The 25,860-nt window shown below is 51.1% G+C and overlaps 1 protein-coding gene across 3 annotated transcripts in view; it reads left to right on the top strand.

The window, feature by feature from the left end:
• The first annotated feature begins 9,385 nt into the window (after nucleotides 1-9,385).
• The window catches only part of RAB11FIP4 (RAB11 family interacting protein 4), a 107,476-nt gene continuing 91,001 nt past the window's right edge, over nucleotides 9,386-25,860 (top strand). The window contains exon 1 of one of the 3 annotated variants that reach the window (XM_019982346.2): nucleotides 9,386-9,576. In XM_019982346.2, the coding sequence (XP_019837905.2) occupies nucleotides 9,418-9,576 (159 nt within the window). In that variant the 5' untranslated portion in view covers nucleotides 9,386-9,417. Of the gene's footprint in view, nucleotides 9,577-11,024; nucleotides 11,047-16,760; nucleotides 16,780-25,860 lie in introns of those variants that run through there. The other 2 variants (XM_070772711.1, XM_070772710.1) reach the window with 2 other exon arrangements.

Below are 25,860 nucleotides of genomic sequence, written 5' to 3'. Positions count from 1 at the left end.
TGGGTTCGATTCCTGGGTTGGGAAGGTCCCCTGGAGAAGGAAATGGAACCCACTCTTGCCTGGAGAGTCCCACGGACAGAGGAGCCTAGCAGCTGCAGTCCATGGCATCACAAGAGTTGGACACAACTCAGTGACTATACCACCATCAGTTGTTCCCAAACTAATTACTGATACCATGCAATTCCAACCAAGATCCCTACAAGAAGAAAGTGTGTATCCAAACAAAATGATCCTAGGGTTTACCTTATAAAATAGACAAGAAAGCACAGCTACGAAATACAATTAAAAGCATGCATAGAAATTTTCCTCACTAGATAATAAAACAAGATATTTTTAAATATTTAAAACTGTGATGATGGTAATTAAACTAGGTAAATAGAATGGAACAGACAAAAAGAGCCAGATTATGTTAATGGTGTTTAAAAAAAAAGCACCAGAAACCCCCAAATTTCATTGACTCAAAAGCTTCCTCAGCCCTCTGCATGTCCACCACTGGTCAGCAGGGGGACTCTGCTCACTGCAGTTTCTTGAGCCCCAGAGACTGATCAGCCACCGTAGCAAATGAGGGAAAGAGGGCTCAGACAAGCACCTCCCAGTGCCCCTGGAGAGATGGAGATGTTCCATATCCATGCCACAGCCACACGACGGCGTTGTCAGACCCTTGAAATGTGAACACTGAGACTGAGGAGCTGGCTTTTAAATTATTATTTAAACAGATCTGGCAGCTAGTGGCTACTGGATTGGACAGCCCAGCATCTGGAGCATCTCATCAGCAATTAAAGGCCTGAGGCCAGACGTGCAGTCCCTTCTGCTCACAGTCGCTGCCAGAACTTATCACACAGCCCCACAAATCCCAAGGGTCAGGAAGAGCTGTCCTCTTTCATCCAGGAGGAGAGCTGGAAATGTTGACAAGAACATTGACTCCCACACACGTGTGCATGCTAAGTCGCTTCAGTCCTGTCTGACTCCTTGCGACCCTGTGGACGGTAGCCCGCCAGGCTCCTCTGATCATGGGTACTGGAGTGGGTTTGCTATGCCCTCCTCCAGGGGATCTTCCTGACCCAGGGATCGAACCCACATCGTCTCCTGCACTGCCAGGTGGGTTCTTTACCACTAGCGCCACCTGGGAAACCTGTTTCCCACAATAGGGGAGGATTTTGTACACCTAGAAGCAATGGGGAAAATGCTTAAGATTACACTTTCACTACCTAACCCATGAAATATCCTCTTGTCTCCCTTCTCAAAAAAACACCCAAATTTAAAGGCCAAGAAAACAGGGAGATTATTCTCATTATAAAGAGTTCAGGGAGCGACTTCCCTGGTGGTTCAGTGGTTAAGACTTTGCCTTCTATTGCACAGCGTGCAGGTTCGATTCTTGGTGGGAGCATTAAGATCCCACATGCCTCAGTGACCAAAATACCAAAGCACAAAACAGAAGCAGTAACAAAACTCAGTAAAGACATTAAAATGGTCCACATCAAAACAATCTTTAAAAAGCATTCGTAAAAACCAATTTTAAGAAAAGACCCAAGCCGGGGGGCGGGGCGGGGAGGGGTGCAACACAGAATGGGCAAAGGACAAAAGGGCATGAACAGCCCGCCCACAGAAATGAAATGCTGTACCAATAGCTAATTGCTGTATGATGGAAAAGGTCATCACGCGCAGAAGTAAACAAAAACAGCAAACTTGAAACGGGGAAATCCCACCTTCATCTATCAAATTAGCAAAGGTGTATTTAGTACATACATCTTTTTTTTTTTTTTTAATATTTTCATATTTATTTATTTATTTTTTAATAATTTTTAACATTTTTAAATTTCAGGTATACACATGCTCCCCATCCTGAACCCTCCTCCCTCCCCCCTCCCCATACCATCCCCCTGGGCCGTCCCAGCGCACCAGCCCCAAGCATCCAGCATCGTGCACTGAACCTGGACTGACATACATCTTTAGTACAGTGCTGGCTCAGAGTGTGGTGTGATGGACTCGCTCCTGCACTTGACCTCATCTTTCTGTATCATTAGCTTTAAACATGTCCACACCATTTGCCCCAGTAATATCATATGGTCTAGTCTAGGTAATAAGTGATTGGAGAATTAAGACTTTCATCAAAGTACTATTTATAATACCAAGATATCTGGAGGCAACACACGGATGATTTTTTGGCTAAATCATCTACATTCATCCAGCACTTTGTGGAAACTGATGGGGCTTCCTTATGCACTCCTTAAAAATGGATTTAGAGAATAATATTTAAATTTGGGAGGAAACTTTCAATAGAATCAAGAGTTAAAGGTTATATATGAGGGTAAATCCCCAATCATGTAAAATATCAATGTATTTTACACATAGGAAACTAGTTATAAATAAGAAAAAGATGAAATAACTGTGGTTAGTTTTTGTTTATTTCTCTATATTTTACTGCCTTTTACATTGAGTATTATTACTTTAAAAAGTCAAGTTGTTTTTAAGAGGTGTAGATAATGCTGACTTTCAGTTCTACTGAAAAGGTATTTGTAATAGTATAATTTATTCAGGTATTAACAACTGCCATCCTTTCGATGCTTTCTACCTTAATGTTTTTCCTTGTATCAAAAAGGTAGCTTTTTATCTAATTTAGATTCCAGGGAGCTGGGTCTGTTTTTTCCTCCAAGGGGCATATTTGCCTACCTGAATCCCAGCGGCTCAGGGATGCACCTGCCAACTTCATGGACTCCGAGAGAGCATGCCAGCCCCCACTACCCTTCACTGTGACTTTATTATTTCTGCTCACAGCTTACAATCTTTCCAAGTCAACAAGGCTGACTGGAAATGGTCCTGGACCTCGGGCTATTAAGGAGCCTATAAATTTGCATATTGTGTGCATCACACCATGAAGGTTGTGCACTGACCACAGTGCTGCCATCTCCCTCCGGTGCTGGTTCCCCGCCCCCACTCTCCCCCCGCCCCCTGCTCTGACAGCACTGCATCCACCTGCCTCTTCACCCGCAGCTCTTCACCCTGCAACTGTGTTCCTGAACTTTCTCATCTGTTTACACTGTGTGAAGTGCCACCATTTCACCTCCTTCCTCCCCTCCAGACCTGGCAGCGCTTCATCTCTGCACGGGATTTCAGTGCATTCCCTCCTGGGCCCCTGCCTTGGCCCATGGCACCACCACCCCCAACACTGCACCTGAATTAGAAGCCTGGGAATTATCCTACATTCCTCCCCACTCACCACCCGCCCCCACCACCACATTGGATGGTCACGAAATTGCACTGATTGTGCTTTCTGAAAGTCCTTCACCATCCTCATCACCTCCCTGACTGTTGAGGGGCCCAGCTTCTTGGCCTATTTACAAGAGTCCCCTAGCCTGACCCAATGCCCCCCAGTGTACCACACTCTACCCCATCATGGGTACAGCCAGGGCATACTTAAGGTCCTCCTCCTCACCACCAACACACAAAGTCCAAGGTCCTCGCCAGGATTCATGTGGCCACTATTTGACCCCTACCTGTCTTTTCAGGCCCATCTCCTGTGCCAAGCCAGCCTAGCTCCAGCCATTCCCAGCTCATCAGCTGGGAGAACGAGCACTGAGATGACGGACTGTTTACACATGTAACCTAGATATTGCCAGTCCCCTCCCTCTGCTCTTGTTTTCAGCCTGAACAAGAACCCACTCTGACACGTAGCCTGGCACCATCTACCCACTGAAGCATCCATTTGTTCTAAACTTTACTGATGGCTTTACAGGGAGGTACAGAGATTCAACCCACAGCGAGAACCTCACAACCCTCATAGAGATGTCGTGTGTGTGTGTGTGTGTGTGTGTGTGCACACGATCAGTTGTGTCCTATTCTTTGTGACCCCATGGACTCTAGCCCCCCAGGCTCCACTGTCCATGGAATTTTCCAGGCAAGAATACTGGAGTGGGTTGCCATTTCCTTCTCCAGGGGATCTTCCTGACCCAGGGCTGGAACGTGTCTCCTGTGTCTGCAGGCAGTTTCTTTGCCACTGAGCCACCTGGGAAGCCTAGGGCACCCTGAAGGGCCATCGCTGTCTCGCAGGAGGGGCTTCTCTGTTGGCCTCCGCACATGCACGCTCCCAGGCTCAGTGGCTTCTCTCGCAATGATTCAGGTTTGTTCAGCTTCTCCTAGACAGGAATCCTGAGAATGGGATGTTTTGTCCCCTTGGATCTCACGATTCTTGGGGCAGAGGATGCTGTGCAGACACCAGTTCCTCCCCAGGGAAGCCTAACTCGTCTTCCAAGAGAACCTACCCCCACTCAAAAGGCATCTCCAGCAAGACTTTGTTGGGCCATTATCCCTGCTCCCTCAGGAGCTTACATCTGTCCTGGGGGGCTGTGCACTGAGGGTTGTTGGTTGCTCGTTATTAATCTCACCCCCAACCCCCTGGGGGGCCAGGAATCCGTGAGACAACTTATGTTCCTGATGCCTTGACCCTCTGACTCTTATGGAGTTTTCAAATCCAGGCGGCATTAGTTAATAATTCCTGTCTAGGCATTATGAGCCAGAAAAAAATTTTTCACTACCATTTACATCCAGGATAGCCCAAGGAAGAGGCCTAGTATTTCCTAGGAATTCCCCAGAACCCACGAGGAAATGAGCTCTGTGAAGTCAGAGAAGTTTTCCATTTTGTTCACTGATGTATCCCCAGAGCCTAGAACAGAGCTTGGCATACAGTAGACACTCAATACCTATTTGTCAAGAGAAGGTGTCTAGGAAAGAAACGCAGCTTCTAAGGAGAGTTCTTAAATTTTAAAAACCTCCCTGGAACAGCAGGGGGCGCCAGAGAACTGGGTCTGTCCTGGGGGAGGCCGCCAGACAGAGTCCCAGAGCCTTCTGTGGCTTTGCTTCCTTAGGCTGGGGCCCTGTGGGGGTCCCTTCTAAACACTGCACCTCAGCTTGTTCCATGAAGCCTGGGAGGGCTTCACCCCAAGGTGACCAAGCCATACACCTAGTGCATCATCCTCGTTGGAGGGAGTCCCAGGAAGAAGACCTTGGCCTCTGCACTCCAACTCTTTGCAACCCCACAGACTGTAGCCTGCCGGGCTCCTCTGTCCATTGGATTATCCCAGCAAGAATACTGGAGTGGGTTGCCGTTTCCTCCTCTAAGAGATCTTTCTGACCCAGGGATCGAACCTATGTCCCTTGTGTCCTCTACAATGGCAGGCAGATTCTTTGCCACTGAGCCACCTGGGAAGCCCTCTGAATGCCTAAATCTCAATGACCCTGGCTTGTCCAGCCCCCACCCCAGCCCTCAGCCCCCAGCCCCTATTCCCTCCCAGCTGTGAATTCAGCAGGACTAGATGCCAGGATTTTTGTTTTCTTTTGTTTTTAAGCTTTTCAGGTGGAGATGGCAGAATTGGCAGTTGGAGCTTTAGCCCAGAGATTCTACTCTAGGACCTTCTGCCCCAAAGCTTCCGTGCAGAAAGGAACACGATGGGAGTTAGGAGGCTTCGTAGGCCGTGGTCCTAATTCTGCCACCAAAAGGCTTTGTGACCTTGGAGGAGGGGGGTTGGGAGAAAGGTGTCTCCCATCTTGACAGTCATCTGCTTTCTGAATGTCAGGCCTTCTGTGAAAACCAGGATCCCTCCTCCTGTATCAGTCAGGGTGGGGCCATTACCTTTCAGTAACAAATGGACTCATACCCCACCTAATCTCCCCAACCCCGCCTCCATTCCACAGACTATAACTGAGGACTCTGGCATTTCTTTTCAGCAGAAGAGGCCACAGAGAAGGCTGGGCACGTACTGATCTGAGAGCACTTCCAGCAGGTGAGACTGGAGGACTTCTGGTAGGTGAGCCCAAGACAGAAGGCCGCTTCCTAAACTGTGAGCCACTTCTAGGATCCATTTCTGAGGCAGATTTGGAGCCTAGTTGGGTAGAATAAGTACAGTTACATTCTTCTTAGAATCCTGGAAAGAATGTTAGCAATCCAACGAACCCACGTGCTTCTGAGGGTCAGAGAAGCTTGTGGGTAGGCACCCAGAGTGAGTGACACCCCAGCCGGGACACCCCTCTGGACAAGGAAGGACAGACGGGTCGCGAGATGCCCTGCTCACCCCAGACTCACCAAAGTCCTGCCAGGATCCTCAGCACCAACCACCACCACCACCCCGCCCCCTCAGGGCTACTGCCTCTGGTTCTGGGGACCCAGGCATTAGAAGAAGGTATTAGACCCAGGTATTAGAAGACAGGTGAAGAAGGCCCATGTGTTCACACCCCCTCATTCCCCTCCAGAGCGATAATTATTCATGGTTAAAAACAAACAAACCTGCAGGTTGTGAGCAGGAAGAAACTGTGAATCCTGCCCCATTTCCACATAACATGGACAATGAATTCAAGGCCTAGAGATGAAAATCAGAAATGCTTCCCCGTTCATATTAGCTCCCAACCTCTCCGTGCCAACACGTATCATAATCACACGGGCCAAGTACATGCCAGGCACTGTGCCAGCCACATTACATTCATTTCCTCACGTGGGGCCCTCTGTAGGTAGGAAGCACTATCCCCACTTTACAGATATGCACACTGAGGCTCAGAGAAGTTAACTCATTATAGACTCAAAGGGCTAAATGAGCAGCAGGACTTGGTGCGTGGCACCACTGTTTTGGATTCCAAAGCCTGTCTCTTAATAATCTGTAATAACCTCCCCATGATATTTATACCATTATACTAGTTTCCTGTGGCTGCTATAACTACCACCAACTTGGAAACTTACAACAGAAATTCATTCCCGCATAGTTCTGGAGGCCAGAAGCCTAAGATCAAAGAGGATCTAGGAAAGGTTCATGTCCTCAACTCTTCCAGATTCCGATGGCTGCTGGCATTCTTGGCTTGTGGCCACACCCCTCCAATCTCTTCCTCCTGTGGCCACATCGCCTTGTCTTCTGTTTGCGTTAAATCTGCTTTTGCCTCCCTCTTAAGAGGATACTGTGATTGCACTTAGAACCTATCCAGCTAACCCAGGAGACTTTCCAGAGCTTTAACTTCATGACACCTGCAAAGAATCTTTTCCAATAAGGTCATTTACAGGTCCCAGTGATTAGCACATGGGTATCTTTTGAGAAGCTGTGTTTCTGTTTACCACACTATATGTGCCCATTCTTTCCCTAATTTATTCCTTCTCAGACCTCAGTTGTGTGTACTGGACATTGTGCTAGGAGCTGGGAATTAAGAAATCAAGAGAGAAATGACATAGTCCCTGCCTTCATGGGCCTTGTGGTCACTGTGTCAACTCTCATATCTACTTCCCAGATGTTCTCGTGATAAATAACAGGAATAAGAGACATCAGGACAAGTCACAATACATGATCAGGGAAGGCTTCCTGCAAGAGGTGCCATTTCCATGGAATCTGGAAGTATGAGAGTTGGCCAGAGGAAATGGGATGGGGACAGGGTAGGATTGAGCTGTCCCAGGAAGAGGGAGGCAAAAGGAGCTTAGATGCTCTTGGATATGGGGAGGAGAAGTGGGAGTCAGGGAGGGCTCCCCTGAGGAAGGGACTTTTGAATTTTGTGTGACCTTGTTTTGGGGGAGAAGAACCACAAATCTGGTTTGGGCTTTGAGCCTGGGTCACCTGGGATTTGTTCATGCTCGGGTCTGAGGCCCCACCTCTGCCAGCTGAGATTTTTCAGCTTCCCTGGTCTCCTCTTTTGGGGGATTTGATGCAGGGAGAGCTCTGAGAGTCATTTCTACAGCTTCCAAAACAGGGTAACCCAGCCCTGCCCACCTCCCTTCTGTCCTGAACCTCTTGGGAGGGAGAATCAGGGAAGCCACATGGCAGCCCCTGAGCAGGGTACACTCACAGTTGAGCAGGAAGACCACAGAGGGGGAAACTGAGGTCCCCCTTCTCTTCTCAAGAAGAGAAGCCACACAGCTCATGTGCAGAACTGGGCCTCGCTCTAGCCTCTCTGTCTAGGTCCCTACACTGCTCGTGGCTCCTGCCGATGATGGTGTAGGTCCGCATCTCCTCTGGGCAGGGGCTTCCTCCTTGCCTAGAGATGAGGAACAAGAAGTGATGAAGATACATCCTGCCCTGGAGAATTTCCCAGCATGCCATGGGGGGAGATGGGCAGCCCACCAGACAATGACAAAACTAAGTCGGCATCTGTACTTAGGGGGTCACAAATCAGAGTAACAGGCAAAACGGAGTGCTATCAGGGAAGGCTTCCCAAAGGAGGAAACCTCTGAACTGAGCTGGAAAACTTAAGCGGGGGTGGGTTCAGCCAAGACCTGCATTTGGGCTGGGTACAACTCGTGCCACAAGGGCCCGGCAAGCTGAGCAACAAAAAGGAGAGCCAGGCCAGGTTCCGCAGAGCCGGGGGCGAAACCGGGAGTCTGAGGAGCAGGGATTGGGAGCTAAGCAGGACTGGGAGGAGGCTAAGGTCCAGGCCTGGAGGCTGCCATCAGCCCCAGGGCCAAGACTGTCCCGGGTTCTCAGCTTGAGGGTCCAGGGTGCGATAAAGGGGTGAGCGTGGGAACTCAAGGGAAGGGAGGGAACCTCCCCAAGATGCTGGGCGGCCCGGGCAGGCCTTGTGGGCAGCCCTTGCTTTTCCTTCCTCCTGACTGCTCTGTCTCCCCTTACCCGCTCCTGTCCCAGGGTCCCCGCTCCCGCTCTCCCGGCCCTTGCCCAGCCCGGAGCTGGCCCTGGGTTCTGCTGGGGAGGCCCGTGCTGATCTAAGCCTGGAAACTATTCTTTAAGGGGCAGCAGAGAGGAGGGGAAGAGTAGAGGGCCTAGCTCCATCCCGCTCCAGACTGGCTAGGAATCCTGACCTGGCCCCCCACTGGCTGAGTGGCCTAGGGCAAGTAGTTCCACCTCTCTGAGTCTCAGCTCCCTCTTCGATGAGTGGAACAAGTCCAGCGTGCTAATACAGGAAACCCCTAGGACATACTGAGCGCTCGGCACCGCCGGCGCCCACAAAGGGCGCGGTGAGCTGGGATGGGTTGGCGTCTGGTGGGGGGCTGAGGTGGGGGAGAGGCGGCTGGACCCCAGCGCGGGTGGTCGGGTGGGGGGGGATCGGGCTTCCTCGCGGACTCCTCCAAGCAGGGGCGGGGCCTTGGGGCCGCCCTGGGTTTCCGGGCGCGGGTCGCACACCCACCCTCCGGCTCTCTAGGGGACGGGACGAGCTTGGAGCGGTCCAGGGACCCTGAGCCTGGGGGCGGCGGCGGCGGGGCCGCGCAGGCGGCCGCCCTCGGAGGCGCGCGGCTCCTTTTGTCTGCAGCCTCCCGCTCCCCCGCCCGCCCCGAGCCGCGGGGCTGCGGCGCCGCTGCTGACACGGCTCGGCCGCCGCCGCCACCGGGCGGAGGCTGCGCGTCGCAGCGCCGGGCGGAGGGCGCGCGGCGATGGCGGCGGCGGCGGCGGCGGCGCGGGGCGGGCGGGCGCGGGGCTCGGGCTAGCTGCGGGGCCGGCCCGGATGGCGGGCGGCGCGGGCTGGGCGGGCGCCCCCGCGGCTCTGCTGCGCTCAGTGCGCCGCCTGCGCGAGGTGTTCGAGGTGTGCGGCCGCGACCCCGACGGCTTCTTGCGCGTGGAGCGCGTCGCGGCGCTCGGACTGCGCTTTGGCCAAGGCGAGGAGGTAAGGGCCCCGCGGCGGGGGCGCCCGCGCCCCAGTCCCCCCACCCCCGGCTTCCTCGCCCTTTCACCTGCCCGCTCCCAGTCCCCGGCGGCGGCGGCGGCTGCAGCCCGGAGGCATCCCGCCGGACCTGAGGACTTCGAGCCCCGGGGCTTCCCCACCCTGTCGGACCCTCGCTTTCCTCCATTCGCGCAGGTGCTGTGAGTGTCACCATCACGCCCCGGGGTGGGGGGCAGGGAGGGCTTCTCTGCCCACCTTGCTTACCCCGGGCCCTGAGGGTCCCTCTAACCTTTCTGCAGCCTACTCGGTGTATGGGGCGGGGGGAACCGTCAGGTTCTAGCTCCGGGACCCCCTCCCCTGCCTACCCTGCGGAGACCGAATTGCAGAGGTCCGGTGCAGGAATCCCAGGACGCGGGATGGAGTAGGGGGGAGGCACGCGCCCCACTGGGCCTGGCCGAGGGGAGGGGAGGACAACTAGGGGCGCTCTACCGCCTCGGCTCCTTGACTGCACCCAGCCGGCCTGGAACCTAGCGGGAGGTGTCTGCCTTCGGCCTTCCTGGATTCTCAGCCTAGCGCCTGGTGACCACCCCTCCTCCCCGCACCCTGCGGGCTCCGAGGGGCAGGCCTGACTGGCAGCTGGCTGTGGCGGCTGCGACAACCCTGCCACAGCCAAGCTGGGGAACAGCAGCTGAGCAGTGTCTGAAACGGGGAGCCCGCGCGGATTTGGGGAAAGCAGAAACAGTGTTAGCAGGGCTGTGATCCGAGGGTGGGTGCTGCCAGTGGGGTGGGCAGAGACCAGTGTCCTCTCATGCCATGGAGGAGAGGTGGCTATGTGTGTGTGGCGGGGGATGTGTAAGGCTCCTACCTGGCAGGAGAGCATCCCACACTCCTGCTACTGCCCACTCTGAAATGGTCAGGGCACGAAGCCTTGAGTAGTGACTTTCCAAGGCCACCTGAGGCCTCTGGCTCTGTATCGGCACTCCCTGGCCTTCTGTTCCGGGAACAGCTGGGGCCTAGCATTCCAGAACATGGGAGAAGCCGGGCCTGGTTAGGTTGGATCCATGCCTCCCTGTCACCTGGGAAGGGGGAAGATGATAGATAATCATCTGTTTGTGGTCACTGGGCTGGGCCAGGACTCCCAGGAGTCCCTGGGAGCGATAGGTGGAAGAGGATGAGGCAGGTGTCAAGTCTGAGAACTCAGGTACCCCATGTAGGAGAGGCCCATTGCTGCCCGCCCTTTGGAGCCCAGGGTCTCCCTCTGCCAGGATCTGCTCAGGGCGCTTTCCTGCAGCCCTTTGATCCTTCTTCCCAAAGGCTGGTCTGACCCCTCCCATCCTCTGAGGCAGGCTGCAGACCCCAAGCGTGGGGAGAAGAAGCTGCTGGCCCTGGCTGCAACTGGAGTCCCAGAGCCGCGGTCTCAGTGGTGGGAAGAGCTTCCCAGCAGGCTCTGGCAGGCGGCCATGTGAGCTCTTGGTGAGCCCCTCACCAGCCCCACCTTCTCCCGGAACTGACCAGCTCCTCTTGCTTGCGCTTCTGCCTCTTAACACTCCGGAGCCAAACCTGCTTGTCACTTAGTCATCGTGGTTCTGCACAGGGACTCACATGGGTCTCACTTCTACGTGGCAGTCTTTAAATGTGAAAACAGCACTCCTGTCCCCTTCCCCCTCTCTCCTTCCCATCTTCCCTTCTCCAGGCCAAATACCCCCTATTCTTGAAGCCCCAGGCCATTTCCATAGGCCCTGGCAGGGGCCAAACATCTGGCTTCCAGCCCTGAAGCCACCATCAACTGTGTGACACTTTTCCTTGTAGTAACATGGAGGGGCTGGACCAGGAGACCCCCGGGACTGTCCCAACCCCAACGCATCACACACAGCAGGTGGCTTGGGGCGATGCTGTCTTTTGAGTGGTGCCCTCAGGTTAAGTTTCTGGCCACTGAAATCCCTTGGGATCTTTCTTAGCAACCCGTGCCAAGCCAGGATGCCCCTTCATCCTGGAGGAGGATCAGTGATTTTCTTTTCAGTGTGTTTGTTTATTTAGGGTCTTGGTTGTGCTGGGTCTTAGTTGTGGCATGTAGGATCTTTGATTATCCTTGTGGCACACGAGTTCTTTATTTCCAGCCTGTGGGATCTGGTTCCCTGAGCAGGGATCGAACCTGTGCCGCCGGCATTGGGAACGTGGAGCCCTGATTTTTCTTTTTAAAGCATAATTTTCTATCATTACAAAATCAGTTTATATGCACTGTGGGAATAGAAATATGGGCAAGCAAAAACCAAAGTGCCATGTTCCCATCCTCCCAGGTAGCCGCGCTGTGACACCTCGCTCACATCCTTCCAGAGCTGTTTCTATGCTTATATGTAAATTTTCTCCATAAAATGAGGTCATGCTGTGCATACTGTCTTGTAACCTGATTTTTTCCCAGTAAATGATCAGCGCTTTTCTGCTCCAATAAATTCTCATCTTTATTATGCATAACTTATTCAGATTTCCCTATTTGGCCCCAAAAGGCCGATCTGTGCTGTTGTGTTCAAACCGCTTTCCTCACCAGAACCGTGCACTGCGTCCAGTTGTTCTGACCTCTAGGCCCTCTCTTACTTTAATTCAATTCTTTTTTTTTTCAATTTGAATAATCCTGACTTGTTGAAGAGATCAGGCGTGTTGTCTGTGTCAGTAATTTCTTGGATCTAAACCTGTAACGTGGACTTTATTCCTGTTGAATTTCATCTTGTTCATTTCATCCTGTTGTAACAGACAATAGAGAGAATTTATTGAGTAGGCCAAAAAGTTCATTCGGCTTTTTCCACGCAATGTTACAGAAGAACCCGAACGAACCTTTTGCCTCCCCGATACAATCCTGCATTTGTCACTCAGATGCTGTGCTCCCTGCTAGTTGGAGAAGTGGGTGCTTTATGTCTCCATCTCCCAGGCTGGTTGTAAACCCAGGCAGGACCACGGACAGAGCCTTGTAGGGGTGGTTCTGCTCACATAGTGTTAAGAACTGGGATCCACAGAATTACATTTTTCAGCCCTGCTCACTGCACACCAAATTCACAAATGCACACCTGTTTTGCACTAAAAAATAGGAATGTCATTTCCCCTTCAAAATACTATGTTTTCTGACAGTTTCTATCCCGTTTGTTTAAAAATCACATAGAAACCTTGATTTCCCAAACCCCCAGTGCCCTAGAGTAGATTACTATCATTCATTAGAGATGGAGTTCAGTAAATTTATCAGAGCTGATTATCCATATTTTATCAACTACACCCAGAAATACCAGGCACACCAGAATCAAATGCTTTGCAAAAGTATGCTAAGTTGCAAAGTATAAAACAGATATCTATGAGGCCATATTGATATCAGTAAGTGATTTAATAAATGAATAAATAAATACTAGGGAAGTCTCCTGTGCGGAAATTAAAATAATTTATGTAGATAATTGTCCATCAACGAGGTGGAGCATAATCCCCCACCCTTTAAGTGTCACATATGCAGAGTGACACCCCCTAAAGAGCACAGTATGGAAAGAGGGGGAACGGCCAGCTCTTCAGTGGAGAATCCCGACACACACTGCCTCAGCTGGGTCACCAAGGTCAGCATCAGGCATGATAAGTCATGTAGATATTAATAGTATGTATCCTTCATACGATGTGATGGAGAGGACATTTACCCCTGCAGTCTCCCTCCCAAACCTGTCACCCTGGTCATGAGAAAACATCACACAAGCCTCGATGGACAGACATTCTTCTACACAGCACCTGCTTAGTCCTGCACACATTTTTCAAATTCATCAAAACCAAGGGAAGTCTGAGAAACTGTCCTAGCCACGCAGAGTCTAAGGAGACATGACAGCTGAATATAATGTGGTGTCCTGGATGGGGCCCTAGAACAAGAAGAGGACTTTAGGCAAAAACTAAATGGCAACCCACTCCAGTATTCTTGCCTGGAGAATCCCAGGGATGGGGGAGTCTGGTGGGCTGCCGTCTATGGGGTCGCACAGAGTCAGACACGACTGACGCGACTTAGCAGCAGCAAGGATGTTTGAGTGAAGACAATTGTTAATAATAATGTTATAAATAATATCAGGTTGGCCTCTGATATTCCCCTAATGTATTGACTTGGGAATCATAGTAGAAAAGAGAAGACATTTCTATGAAAATGTGAGTCATATGTGAGATACATAACTTGACGTTTCTCAGAATGTAAGAATGGGGGCAGAGGGGAGGAGACCCAACACTGTCCCAGCCCTGGAAGTCTGTACTAAGTAGGAGGGGGACCTCTATGATGAGGATGAGAAATGATGGCCCAGTGCCCTGAACTCCTGTTGACTTCTCATATCTTGCTTTTGTTTCTAACCTCGCTAGGCCTTTGTTTGCTCATCCATAAAATGGGGATGATAACAGGCTCCATTCCATAGCATTATTGTGGGGCTTGAACACGTTAATATGTGTAAAGCATTCAGTGTCTGCATGGAGTAGGCCCCCTGTCAGAACTGCTGCTACTCTTGCTTTTTTGTAAATACTTGCTAGCATCTTTGAGAGGCTGTTCTGGGCTGAGGGGTTCTTGGGGATTGAGGTCCAGATCTCTGACCAGTCCCTGGTGCTCTGGGCACACGCTTCTTGTCCAGCTCTGAGCTTCTGGCTCTGAGCTGCAGCTGTAAATGGAGGTGTCTCGGGTCAGATCCAGGTGCTCCCCCATATAACTTGGTACAGACAGGAGCATCCATGTTCGTGGGTCCACTGGTGTGGGGTTGGGAGGGGGTCCTGCCCCAGCTCTGGCACGAGCATGCGTGTGTTGGGGGCTGGGGAGTGATGAGGGCAGGTGCTCCTTTGCCTCCTGCTGCAGCGGCCCCCGTGGTCACCCCCACCCCAGGGCCCGGAGCATCCCACCAGGTTGAGCACAGGGGAGCCTGACAGCTGGCTGGGGTTGACGGTTAGAGGTGGATGAATGCAATCTGGAGTGGGATGGAAGGCAAATGCCCATTGGCCTAGAAACAGTGAATGTCATGCCTGGGTGAACCGCTGTCCTCAACATGATTGGGTGAATGCTCTGAAATTTTTATAGGATAGTCTTAATGCAAATACCTTTCACATTTGGTGGTTGTCAATACATGTGTCCAGGATTTAAAAAAAAAATTTTTTTTTCCATTAATATCTTGCATACCTATTATATGTCAAAACTCCTCCAGGCACCAGGACTCAGGAGTGACCTGGAACTCACATGGGGGAGGGGCTGGAAAGGAAACTGGCAAAGGAATGGCAATTACTGTCCGGTGGAGTCAGGTACTAGGAAGAATCAGAAAGTACTGAGACAAGAAGATTTTTGCCCTTAGAATGACCGTGGACAGCCTCTTCTCTCATAGACGGACATTTAGATGGAGCCTGGAATGAAGTGGGGGTTGTGCCTTGCAGAGATCTGGAGAAAGCTGATCCAGGCAGAGGCAGGAGGGGTCCCTGGAGGTTTGAGGCATAGCAAGAGGAGTGAAGGGAGGGGGCAGGGCTGGGCAGGGCAACCTGTGGGGAGGCTGTCTCTCCATCCACGTGAGACTTGCTGGAGGCATGGAGCTAGGGCGAAGCAGAAGGGACGCGCCTGCAACTGAATAATAGAGCCCATTGGAAGTGGGTGTGAGAGGAGAGAATTTGGAGAATTCGGAGGCAGCCATTTCCTGGATGGGAAAGACTGAGGCAGGAGGCAGGTTGGGCAAGGAGTCAGGAGTTCCAAGCTGGCCTGTGAAACCCGCCATGCACCTGGCGTCCCAGTGGGGTTGTGGAGCCGGCCAGGGACAGATCCAAAGAACGCGCTTCAGCCCTGCAATGCATTCACCTGGCTACCTATCTACCTGCCCACCTACGCATCAATCCATCCATCTCCTTATCCATTCCTTACCCATCCATCCATTTGTCCATCCGTCTGTACCCCCCATCCACCAGCCTCCCCATCTCTCCATCCACCACCCAACATTTACTGAATATCTTCGTGCACAAAGCCTAAGCCTAGATCCAGGGATAAGGACTGGCATTTGCAGGGAGTGACAAGTGGCTCCACACAGGGAAGGGCAGGAGGCACAGGAAGGGCAGTGGGGTGAGAGCAAGGGCCTGCTGGTGACCTTAGGGACCTTAGGGAGGGCTCAGGGGCTGGGACTGTGCACCCGGCTCAGAGCTGAGTTTGGATGGTGGCAAGCAGCCCAGCACCTGCCTCCGCTCGCTGGACTTAGCTGTTTTTACAATTTGATTTCTCACTTTCCACATAGGCTGTTGGGTCTGGCAAGGTCTTTCTGAAAGAAGTGAAAGCCCAGGTTATTTAAAAGGCGCTTATGATGATGGACGGACCTCAGTTTCCTTCTCTGTAAGGTGGGAGTCAGCAGTCCTCTTTGTGGGCCTGTTCTGAGGAAAGGAGATAATATATAAGGCCAAACAAGCCCCGGTTGGCATGTCTCTCCCGCCCACCGGCTCCATGAGCTGCGTTGGTGCCCCTGCTGCTCTCAGCCCCTGGAGGGCACCCCTGGCCCCTTTCTAACACCTGGTACTTTTCTGGGCTTGGCCTCCTTTGTACGAGGGCCAGAGTTGCTCCTGCAGCCACTGGTGGCTCTGTGGACAGAGTGGGGTGAGGGAAGGAGGAGTGCTGATGGCCTTCATATTTCTTATTCCGTTTCATCCCCGCCATAACCCTGAGGATCTGAGAGGTGCAATAAGTTGTCCCGGGTCCCACAGTAGTTGGAGGAGCTGGGATATGAACCCAGGTCTGTCTGATTCTAAAACTGCCTCCCTAGCTGCCTGCCATTGGGAGTCCCAGGTTCAAGTGCCAGGGGATGGGAAAATGATCAGATCTGAGTTTCACGAACTTGACATAGAATCTTCCAATCCGAGACCTCCTCGGGCTTTCTAAATCTGGGATGGTCTGGGTTCCAGATGCAGAGCAGTGCCAGGCAGGCGCTATAAGTAGATTTGTAATCTATAGGGCGGGCGAGCGCTGCATGTAGGTGGGGCTGCAGGCAGTGTGCCACCCAGAAGATGCTATGGAAGGTGGCAGGTGCCAGCAGGAAGCTGAGGTTCCAGAGCAGAGAGCGACTGCCTGCAGCCTCACCCTGCATTATGCATCACCACCACTTCCTGTGCAAACGGTGATTAAAGAGCCCCGGGAGGCCGGTGTTTCTCTGGCTGCTCCGGTTTCCTGCCTGGCATCCTTCTGAGATCCTCCGCAGTCCCTGGCGGGTATGTGGCAAGGGCAGGGCCTGGACATCAATCTGGACACCCAGTCCATGTTCTCCAGGCCCGCGCTGGGGCTCTTCCCAGCCATGGAAGGCCTGTGACCCCCTCTTACTCTCCAACCACGCCACCTCTCCCTGGCGTCTCAGCTCAGAACAGGCTGGCTTTTAACTTTCTCCCTGTGCCACAGAGAAGTGTTTGGGAGCCCGGCCCTGCCATCAGGCGCACCTGGTTTGAGACCCAGCTCTGCCACTTTCTAGCTACATGACTCCGAGAGGTTACTTAACCTCTCTGTGCCTCAGTCTGCTTATCTGTAAAGTGGGATAATGTTATTGTTCACTTGCTAAGTTGTGTCTGACTCTTTCCAACCCCATGGACTGTAGCCCACCAGGCTCCTCTGTCCTTGGGATTTCCCCAAACAAGACTGCTGGAGTAGCCTGCCATTTCCTCCTCCAGGAGATCTTCCCGACCCAGGGATCGAACCCACGTCACTTGGTTTTCCTGTTAATGTGACTGTTACTGCCACCCACTCTAGGTTTTCTGGATGGGCTGTTTCCATTACTTTACAGATCTTTTTGAGCATCTGCTCTGTGTCAAGTTTGATGTTGTCAAACCGAACTTGGGTCCACTTGCCCCCTTGCAGTAAATCTCCTGACACCCAGGCTGCGGTGAAAGAAAGTGCAACATTTGTTGCAGGCACCATGCAAGGAATCAAGGCAGCTCAAAAGGCTTCAACTCCCCAGTGGCTTTCAGGGGAAGGTTTTTAAAGACGTAGTGAGGGAGGGCGTTGCATGCACGGTGCGTGATCAGCTCGTGGACGTTCTTCTGATTGGTTGGTGGTGAGGTAATCAGTAGTCATCATCAACTTTCTGGTTCCACCTGGTCTGGGGTCTACATGCTTGTGGTCAGCAGGCACTTAACTTCTTCCACTTGGTGGGGGTTTCAGTATCTGAGGAACAGGTCAAGGACATGGCTCAGAATGTTATCTGTAGCCTTTGAGGAGGAACTACAGGTCCTTGATTTCGCTTAATGGCTAAACTACTATTGTCTTGCTTGTCTTATTTTCCTTTGTTTCTGCCTTTTCTCTCTTCTCTGGTAGCTGGGATCTTTGGAACTCAGGGAAAACCTCAGAGGCTAAAAGTTTTCTACAGACAAGAGGCAGGTGAGGACATGGGGGATGTCCTAGGAAGGCCCCATAGGGTCCTGCTCGGTTATAATGCAGCAGGACACACAGCTGGCGAGGTTAGGACTCCTTCCCTGAGGGAGGGAGCTTCTGCGGGGGAGGGAGGCTCTAAGAGAGAAATCTGGGTTCCCAGCTGTGAGAAGGGCAGGGCTGGTGGCCTCTTCAGGTGTAGCTGGGGCGTGAAGAGAGTAGATGCGCTATGCCTGGAGATGGGAAAGGCTTCCCAGAGGTGATGCTGGGCCTGAGTCTTTTGTTTCCTTTCAAAGATTTCTTTATTTATGGCTACTCTGGGTCTTCTCTAGCTGTGACAAAACGGGAGCTGCTCTTCGTTGCGGTGCGCGGGCTTCCCATTGCGGCGGCTTCTCTTGTTGGGGACACAGGCTGTAGTGTGCAGGCTTTAGCAGTTGCAGCTCAGAGGCCCTGGAGCGTTGCCTCCGTAGCTGTGACGCAGGGGCTCAGCTGTCCCTTGGCATGTGGAATCGTCCCAGATCTGGGGTTGAACCTGTGTCCCCTGCATTGGCAGGAGGATTCTTTACTACTGAGCCACCAGGGAAGCCCCTGGACTTGAGTCTTGATCAGGGTCCCCCAGAGTGGAAGGGAAGGATGGCTGAAGGGTAACTTGGCAAGAGAGAGGGCGGGAGAGAGAGGGGAGGGGCTGTAGGCAGGTGAGGACGGGATGGATTTTATCCCGAAGGTGGAAGCAGAGGGTGAGGCAGCTCTGTTGTGTTTCAGACAAACCCATCTGGAAGTCGGGTGAAAGTCACTCAGTTGTGTCTGACTCTTTGCGACACCATGGACTATACAGTCCATGGAATTCTCCAGGCCAGAATACTGGAGTGGATAGCCTTTCCATTCTCCAGGAGATCTTCCCAAGCCAGGGATCGAGCCCAGGTCTCCCGCGTTGCAGGCGGATTCTTTACCAGCTGAGCCACCAGGGAAGCCCAGAAATCGGGTAGGGCTGGGGAAAAGAGACCAAGTTGGGAGACCTCTCCCCTTCCAGGGACAAGGAAAGGGGCGATTGGGCTGATGGAGCAAAGGGGAGGGTCAGAGGGCAGCTGCTGGGCCGTTTGCAGGACCTCACAGCACAGAGCTGGAACAAACAGGACAGCACATCCTTTCCTGAGTCAGAGCCCTGTGTGACCCGCTAGGTGACCGGGTGATGGGGTCTGAGTTCAAGTGCGGGGACTACCAGTTGGAGGATGCTCACACACGTGAGCAGGTCCTGGGGCTCATGGCCCTGCCTTTACTCTCAGGAATTCCCACGAGGGTAGCTGCTCTTTGTTTTAAAAACAAAAAAGTTCCAAATATTGTTGTCGATTTATCAACAACTCTAGGGGACAAGGAAGTTAGCGCTAAACTGTGTTTCTGGATCTCAGAATCCACTTCCTGTCCTTAGCGGTTAACCACGTGCATCTGTGACCCACGTGTGTGAGCTGTTTCGGCTCATACAGTATCCACCTAATGCTATTTGCTGTGTCTGAGTCCCAGACAGAGCCGTGTCACCTCTCTGCTTAAACCTGGCCAGGATTGAGCATCCCTGGTCACTACTAATATCTTCCCTGTGTTCCACCTGGAGGGGAACCTGGCTGGCTGGTCAACCCCTCAACCGCTGACGGTCCAGCAGCTTCTGCCGGGCAGCCCCTGAGCTAGTGTGAGCAGGGTGGAGGCCAAACGGAGCTGTGCTCCCAGAGAGTGGAGGTGGGGGTGAAGAGGGAGGGGTCCTGGGCACCCCCCAGCCTGCAGGGCATGCTGGGATGGATCTCCCTCAGTACCACTGACCGTCCCCTGGCTCCCAGCCTGGGTGGGCTCTTCCCAGCCTAGCACTGGGCTGCCAGCCAGCTGACTGGCCTGTGGTACAGACTTCTGAAACCCCGACTCCAAGTGGGCATGACTAGGGGACACCTGCTCCCATGTTCTAGACACTGAGTGGATGGAATTGAAAGCCTGTTTGCCCACTCAACTGGCCACAGCCATTTGGACTTCTGGCCATACTTCTTGGGGCCACGGAGGGTCTTTGTTTCTCTCTGTGTCTGTCCCCTCCCCTTTCGCTTCCCTACCTCCTGATTGGCTGAATATCAGACCCTCTCTGAGGCGTGAGGGTCCCCATCAACAGTGAGTATTAGTTCAGATTTGTTTTGCAGTTTAATGAGTGTATAATAGGATTTCAAACTCATTTAAATTTTCATTTTTAATTGCTAATGCGACCTTGCATTTTTTTCCCATGTTACTGTTTATTCTTGGTATTTCCTTCTGCACAAACGGTTATGTCCATCTCTTCTGAGCACTTATCAAGAGGAATTTTTGTTTTGATCTTTATATTTTTAAATCAGTTCTTTGTACTTTTAATATCATTTATCTTTTTTTCTTATTCTGTTGCTTTTTCATTTTCATTTCATTCTATTTCCTGCATTTGAATAGTTCTGTTTTCAGTTATATCTGCATTATTGCTAATTATATTTTTCACTTTTTAGTAGTTAGGCACTTATTTCCCCTCTCTAGCAAGAAAAAAATAAGCTATCTTGTTTATAACCCCCAATTTATGAAGATATTTGACTTTTACTCATTTGGAATTTATCATGAGGCTCATCCAACATTTGGTTCTATTAATAGTTTGAATTTATTTCTAAACTGGAACTGAATTTCATTGTTTCTTTTTTCTATTTCTTTTCCTCATGCTCTGTTTTGAAAATGTTCAGACAGTTGAAGGCAGGGTCTGATAAACACTCAGATACTCTTCATCTAGATTCACTGTTACTTTCTGTCACATTTGCTTTTCCTTTCTTTATTTTGTCACTGATAATCTGTCATCTGTCTCCTTTCGTGTTGCTTTGCAGAAGCATTTTAAGTAAGTAAAGACATCTTGGCATTTTCCCCATAAACACTTCGGAATGTAGGGACAAGGACAGTCTCCTGTCTAAATAAGAGCCACCGTCACACCTAGGACTTAATGTTATATCAGATTTCCACAGTTGTCCTCAAAATGTCCTGCCTAGCTCCCTTTTGTTTTGATTTAGGATCCAGTCAAGGATCACATACAGCATCTGGTTTGCCCTATGCCTGTTTCATCTCCCTGCAATCAGTACTATCTCTGATTTTCTTTGCTCCTATAACCAGCATTGGTGTTTTCTGCCAACTCCAAGGCCAGTTGTCCTATAGGCTCTGCCATAGCCTGGATGTATCTGATGGTTTCCTCGCACTTTTGGCAAGAAGAGTTGATGGTGTGTGCTCCTCGGAGCATCACATAAGGGGTCACGTGATGTCGGTTTGTCCCATTAACTGGTGATACTGAGTTTGACCAGTTGGGTAAGGCTGCTCTGCTTGATCTCTTCAGTATAATGGTGCTTTTTCTCCTTTATAATTAATCAGTAATTTGTGGGATGATACCTTAGACAGTGTAAATATTTGGTTCTCTCATAGCTTTTCACACAGTGGTGTTAACATTCTTTTTTTAGAGCTTATTTATTTTTTATTTTTGGTTGCTCCGGGTCTCTGTTGCTGTCTGGGCTTTCTCTAGACAGCCCAGAGTGGGAGAGTGGGGGGCTACTCTCGAGTTGGTGTTCCGGGGCTTCTCAATTTGGTGGCTTCTCTTGTTGCAGGGCGCAGGCTCTAGGGCACACAGCTGTGGCACACGGGCTTGGTTGCTCTGTGGCAGGTGGAGTCTTCCTGGACCATGGATTGAACTGGTGTCCCTTGCATTGGCATGCGGATTCTTATCCACTGTGTCACCAAGGAAGTCTGATTTTAGTGTTCCTTGATGCTCCTGGCCCATGTGAATTACACTGGTGGCCGCAAAATGGTGGTTTTTCTGTCGTTCCTTCTAGATATAGAGGTTGTTCTATAAAGAAGGTCTTTCCTTCACTCCCTTTCCTGAGTGTCGCTATGGACTGATGGATGCTTTTCTCTCCCATGTATTATAATCTGTTACCATTGTTATTCTTTTTGATGTGCAAAGATTTTTTGTCTTGTTTTTAATGCAGCATTGTAAAATTTTGATCATTATTTCTTGGTATATTTTAAAATTGAGAAAAGTCAACCATCATTACCTTTAAAAAAAAAAGAGTTCTCTGATTCTTCACCATTTATGGATTTTTAAGTATATAAACACATTTTCAAGTTCTTTAATTGGTATTGCATTAAGCTTATTAATTTAGAGACTATCACCATCTTTATTATATGCTTAGTTCTCCCAGTAGGAGCAAAATATTAACATTAAAAATAAATGTCTTAGAATTAGGCTAAATTAGTGTTTAATATTTAATGTGCTTGGTTACTACTGAGAATGAAATAATTTTTTCCAATAGCTGCATGTCACTAGTATATAAGAATACTATTGATTTTTTTCAATTTATCACATATCTCCCCACTGGTCTGAACTCATTTATTATAGTACTTTTTCCGGTTGATTTCTTGGGATTTTCTAGGTAAACAGTCATGTCCTCTTCCAAAAGTAATGATTTCATTATGTCTTCTTTTCTTATTTTTATGAGTGTAATGACTTTTCCTTCTGAGATGGGACTCACACCCATTTCTAAAACTGTTTGGTTTTATTATTATTGTTGTTGTTGTTATTGGTCTTTGCGGCATGTAGGATCTTAGTTCTCAAACCAGGAATCGAACCCAAGCCCCTTGCAGTGGAAGTGTGCAGTCTTAATTACTGGACCACCAGGGGAGTCCCTAAAACTAGCTGGCTGTAAATCAACTATATTAACTATATATCAATAAATTTTTTAAAAAAGGATAATTGTATAATGTGAAAAAAATAAAACTAGTCGGAACCTGCCTGGGCACTGGAGACATGGCCCTGAGGAGGGCTCAGGAGTAGCTGAGTTGCAAGTTAAGAACAGACTGGGGTGGGTGCCTGAGCTGCAGCTACCCCAGGTGGTCTCACGACAGTGGCCCAAAGGCCGTGCTGCTGAGGCTGGTTTTGCTCCAGGAGCATGTCTAATGCAGAGGGAAGGGCCTGGCAAGAGGCAATCGGGTGTCTAGGCTGAGGATCAGCGGAGGACACCACCCTCCAAAGACAGAGAAACAGAAGCAGCGCACCAGGGGGATGGACAGATTGAAACTTGCTGGGCACAGATGACCACAGAGCTGGGGCTGGGACAGACATGGCTGGTGGGCTGAGGAGGCCGTCCCTCGTTCTCTGCCCTGGTCTTGAACTAGTTGGTGGAGCTGCTCGGTGTAAGAGTTGGTGGGGATGTCAGAGGCAGAAGCCCAGCATCCTTTTCTCATTGTTCTTTTCAAATGGAGTGACTGTTACTCACGACTGTTGAGTATAACATTGGTTCCTGGGTTTAGGTTTATCATCTTTAGCATGTTACTGAAGACCAAAGACCACCTCCTCCCTGCCCCATTTTTCCCCTCTTTGGCTGTGGCCACACAGCTTGTGGGATCGTAGTTCCTGACCAAGGATTAAAACCTGGACCACGGCAGTGAAACCACCAAGTCCTAACCACTGGACCGCCAGGGACCTTTCCATTCTTCCATTAGAATGCAATTCAAGACCAGAGGGTAAATTGTACCACGTGTCTTCCCAGCATCTATTCAGTGTTTTAATGATGTTTGCTATTTTCCCAGTCAGGGCGAAGAATTAAGCCTGGAAGGGGGTGGAATCTGCGATGGGCCAGGAATGGGATGGGGTAGTTCCCCAAAGGCAAGAAAGATGCACCTGGCAGTGAGGAGCAACCTGGCACTGGGCAGAGAGAAACCGTAGCTGCGTGGGTCTACCCCACCGTGCAGCCTGCCCGACAGGGTCAGGAAGGTTTGTGGGAGGCGGTATTGGTTTCTGTGGTTCTCTTGGGAGACAGAATGTGAGAGCTCCTTCAAAATTCCCAGCAGAAGTGACGGTTGTGGCAGAGAGGATGTGAGGGTAGCAACGCCTTAGACGTGGCAGCCTCTTCTGCCCATTTCCACCCCCTTGGGGTCAGGACTCCAGGAGGCCCAGCCAGCTTCCTTTCTGGAAGATGCTTAGTTCTGGAAGGTCTCTGGGAGATCCCATTAGACATCTCGTCTCTGCAGAGGTGCAGTCAGCACTGCACCCCACGAGCCGCCTGGCAGTGGGGGATGGACGAATGGACCAGGGTACCTTCAGTCTCGAGGTACCACCGTGTGTCACCCACCTCCGTCACCCATCATTTTGCTATGGAAATAGCCCATTTAACGTCCTGCACAGAGAGAAACTCTGATGGTGGTGGCACCTAAAGCAGGGGGTTTGAAGAGCCCTGAGTTTGAAGAATCTTGGTCCTGCAAAGAGAGGGCATCCTGTCAAGCAAGTTCGGAAATATCACCTACTTACCCCTCGCAGCAGTTCAGTCAAAAATTCTGACTTGGGCCCAGAATGTCTCCGAGTTGTTGATCTCAGAATCCTTTTTTCACGGGACACCTTGACATACTCTTAAGAAATGCCCTCCTGGTGACCTTGGGTACGGGTTCAGTCTCTCTGGGTTCTATTTGCTTCCTTAGCAAAACTCGGACCCTAACCCCCATCCTGTGTACCTCACGGGGACAGTGATGAGAAGGGGCTGGGCCACGTTAGTCTCTGCTGTCCCCATTGGCCTGAGAGACAGCTGGACACAGTGACCAGACCATGGTCGAGCCTCTTGGTGTCTCCAGCCCCTACCTGGGCCTGGTCATCCGAAGTGTGGGGTAAACACCCACGAATCCCATGGAAATAGACAGGATCCTGGAAATGGCGCCCTCAGGCTCCAGGCACATGTGGGTTTCAGGTCCCCCTGCCAGGGCCACAGGCTGTGCAGCTCCGCTGAGATCCTTTGGGTTTTCTTCAAGGGAGAGACCTACGGTAGGCAAGACATCACCCTTGCCCTGTGGCTACCATCGGTATCTGCCTGACCCCTACCAGGCAACAGGGAGGGGACTTGATTCACGTGGGGGACTTCAGGCTGATGGGGTGTCAGCAGCATATACCTACATGGTATTTACTTTTTTTAATTCATGTATTTTTAATTGAAGGATAAGCGCTTTAGCATATGGTGTTGGTTTCTGCCATACATCACCATGAATCAGTCTGGTGTTTATTTTTCGCCAAGCTCTCCAATCCGTATTCTCCGTGGGTCCCCACAGGAACAGAATGAGATGGCATCTGCCAGCTCCATCTCACAGGCCAGAACCCCGAGGCTTAGCGAGGTCAGGGTTCGTCCAGGGTCTGGTGTTGAGCATGCGGCGCGGCTGCGTTTCTCCTCACCCTGATTCAGAAATTCCGCAGTAAGGCTCTCGGGACTCACGGTCTTTCTCGTTTGCCACCTTCTGTTGTGCTGACAGCAACAACATGGACATTTCTGGCTGAAGCCCCCTGTTTTGTTATTTCAAGTAACTAAACCTCAATTCACTAGAAGATAATGAATGAGATGTTTCCTGTTAGCCCCATTTTCTGGGCAACAGAGGGCTGGCAGGAAGGCATTTCTTTTTGACTTGAATTGTCTGTGCGGGGTTGAGGGGTGCAGCCTGGGGCTAAGGTGGGGTGACTGGACCCAGGATCTGGGTCAGTACTGGAGGGTGGGGGTAGGATGGATGGGATGGGTGTGGGAGGGGGTCAGGGGGCCACAGCCTGGGGGAGACACTGGAGTGGCACAGGCTCTCAGCACCCCTGGGCAGCACGCCCCTTTGATGAGCGACCATTCCCGTTAAATAAATAAATGGAATGGACCTAAAACCAACCAAAGCCATAGAGTGAGCCGCGCCTTTCAGGCTATTCTGAGGATCCAAGATACCAACCGAGGGCCTAACGCCAAGGTCAGAACCAGTGGATGCAAGCTCCACCCTCCCGGGGCTCTTTGAGCCTGTGCCCAGCCCTCCCCAAACAGTGTCCCAGGACAAGTGCCCTCCCTTACCCCTTAAAGGGCGAGTTCCCTCCTGCCCCACTGGCCAGGAAACCCCCCCCAGGGGCG

This window comes from Bos indicus, chromosome 19 (assembly GCF_029378745.1).
Source record: "Bos indicus isolate NIAB-ARS_2022 breed Sahiwal x Tharparkar chromosome 19, NIAB-ARS_B.indTharparkar_mat_pri_1.0, whole genome shotgun sequence".
Lineage (NCBI taxonomy): Eukaryota > Metazoa > Chordata > Mammalia > Artiodactyla > Bovidae > Bos > Bos indicus.
Note: the sequence above shows the minus strand (reverse complement) of the source record. Positions and strands in the feature narration are given on the sequence as shown.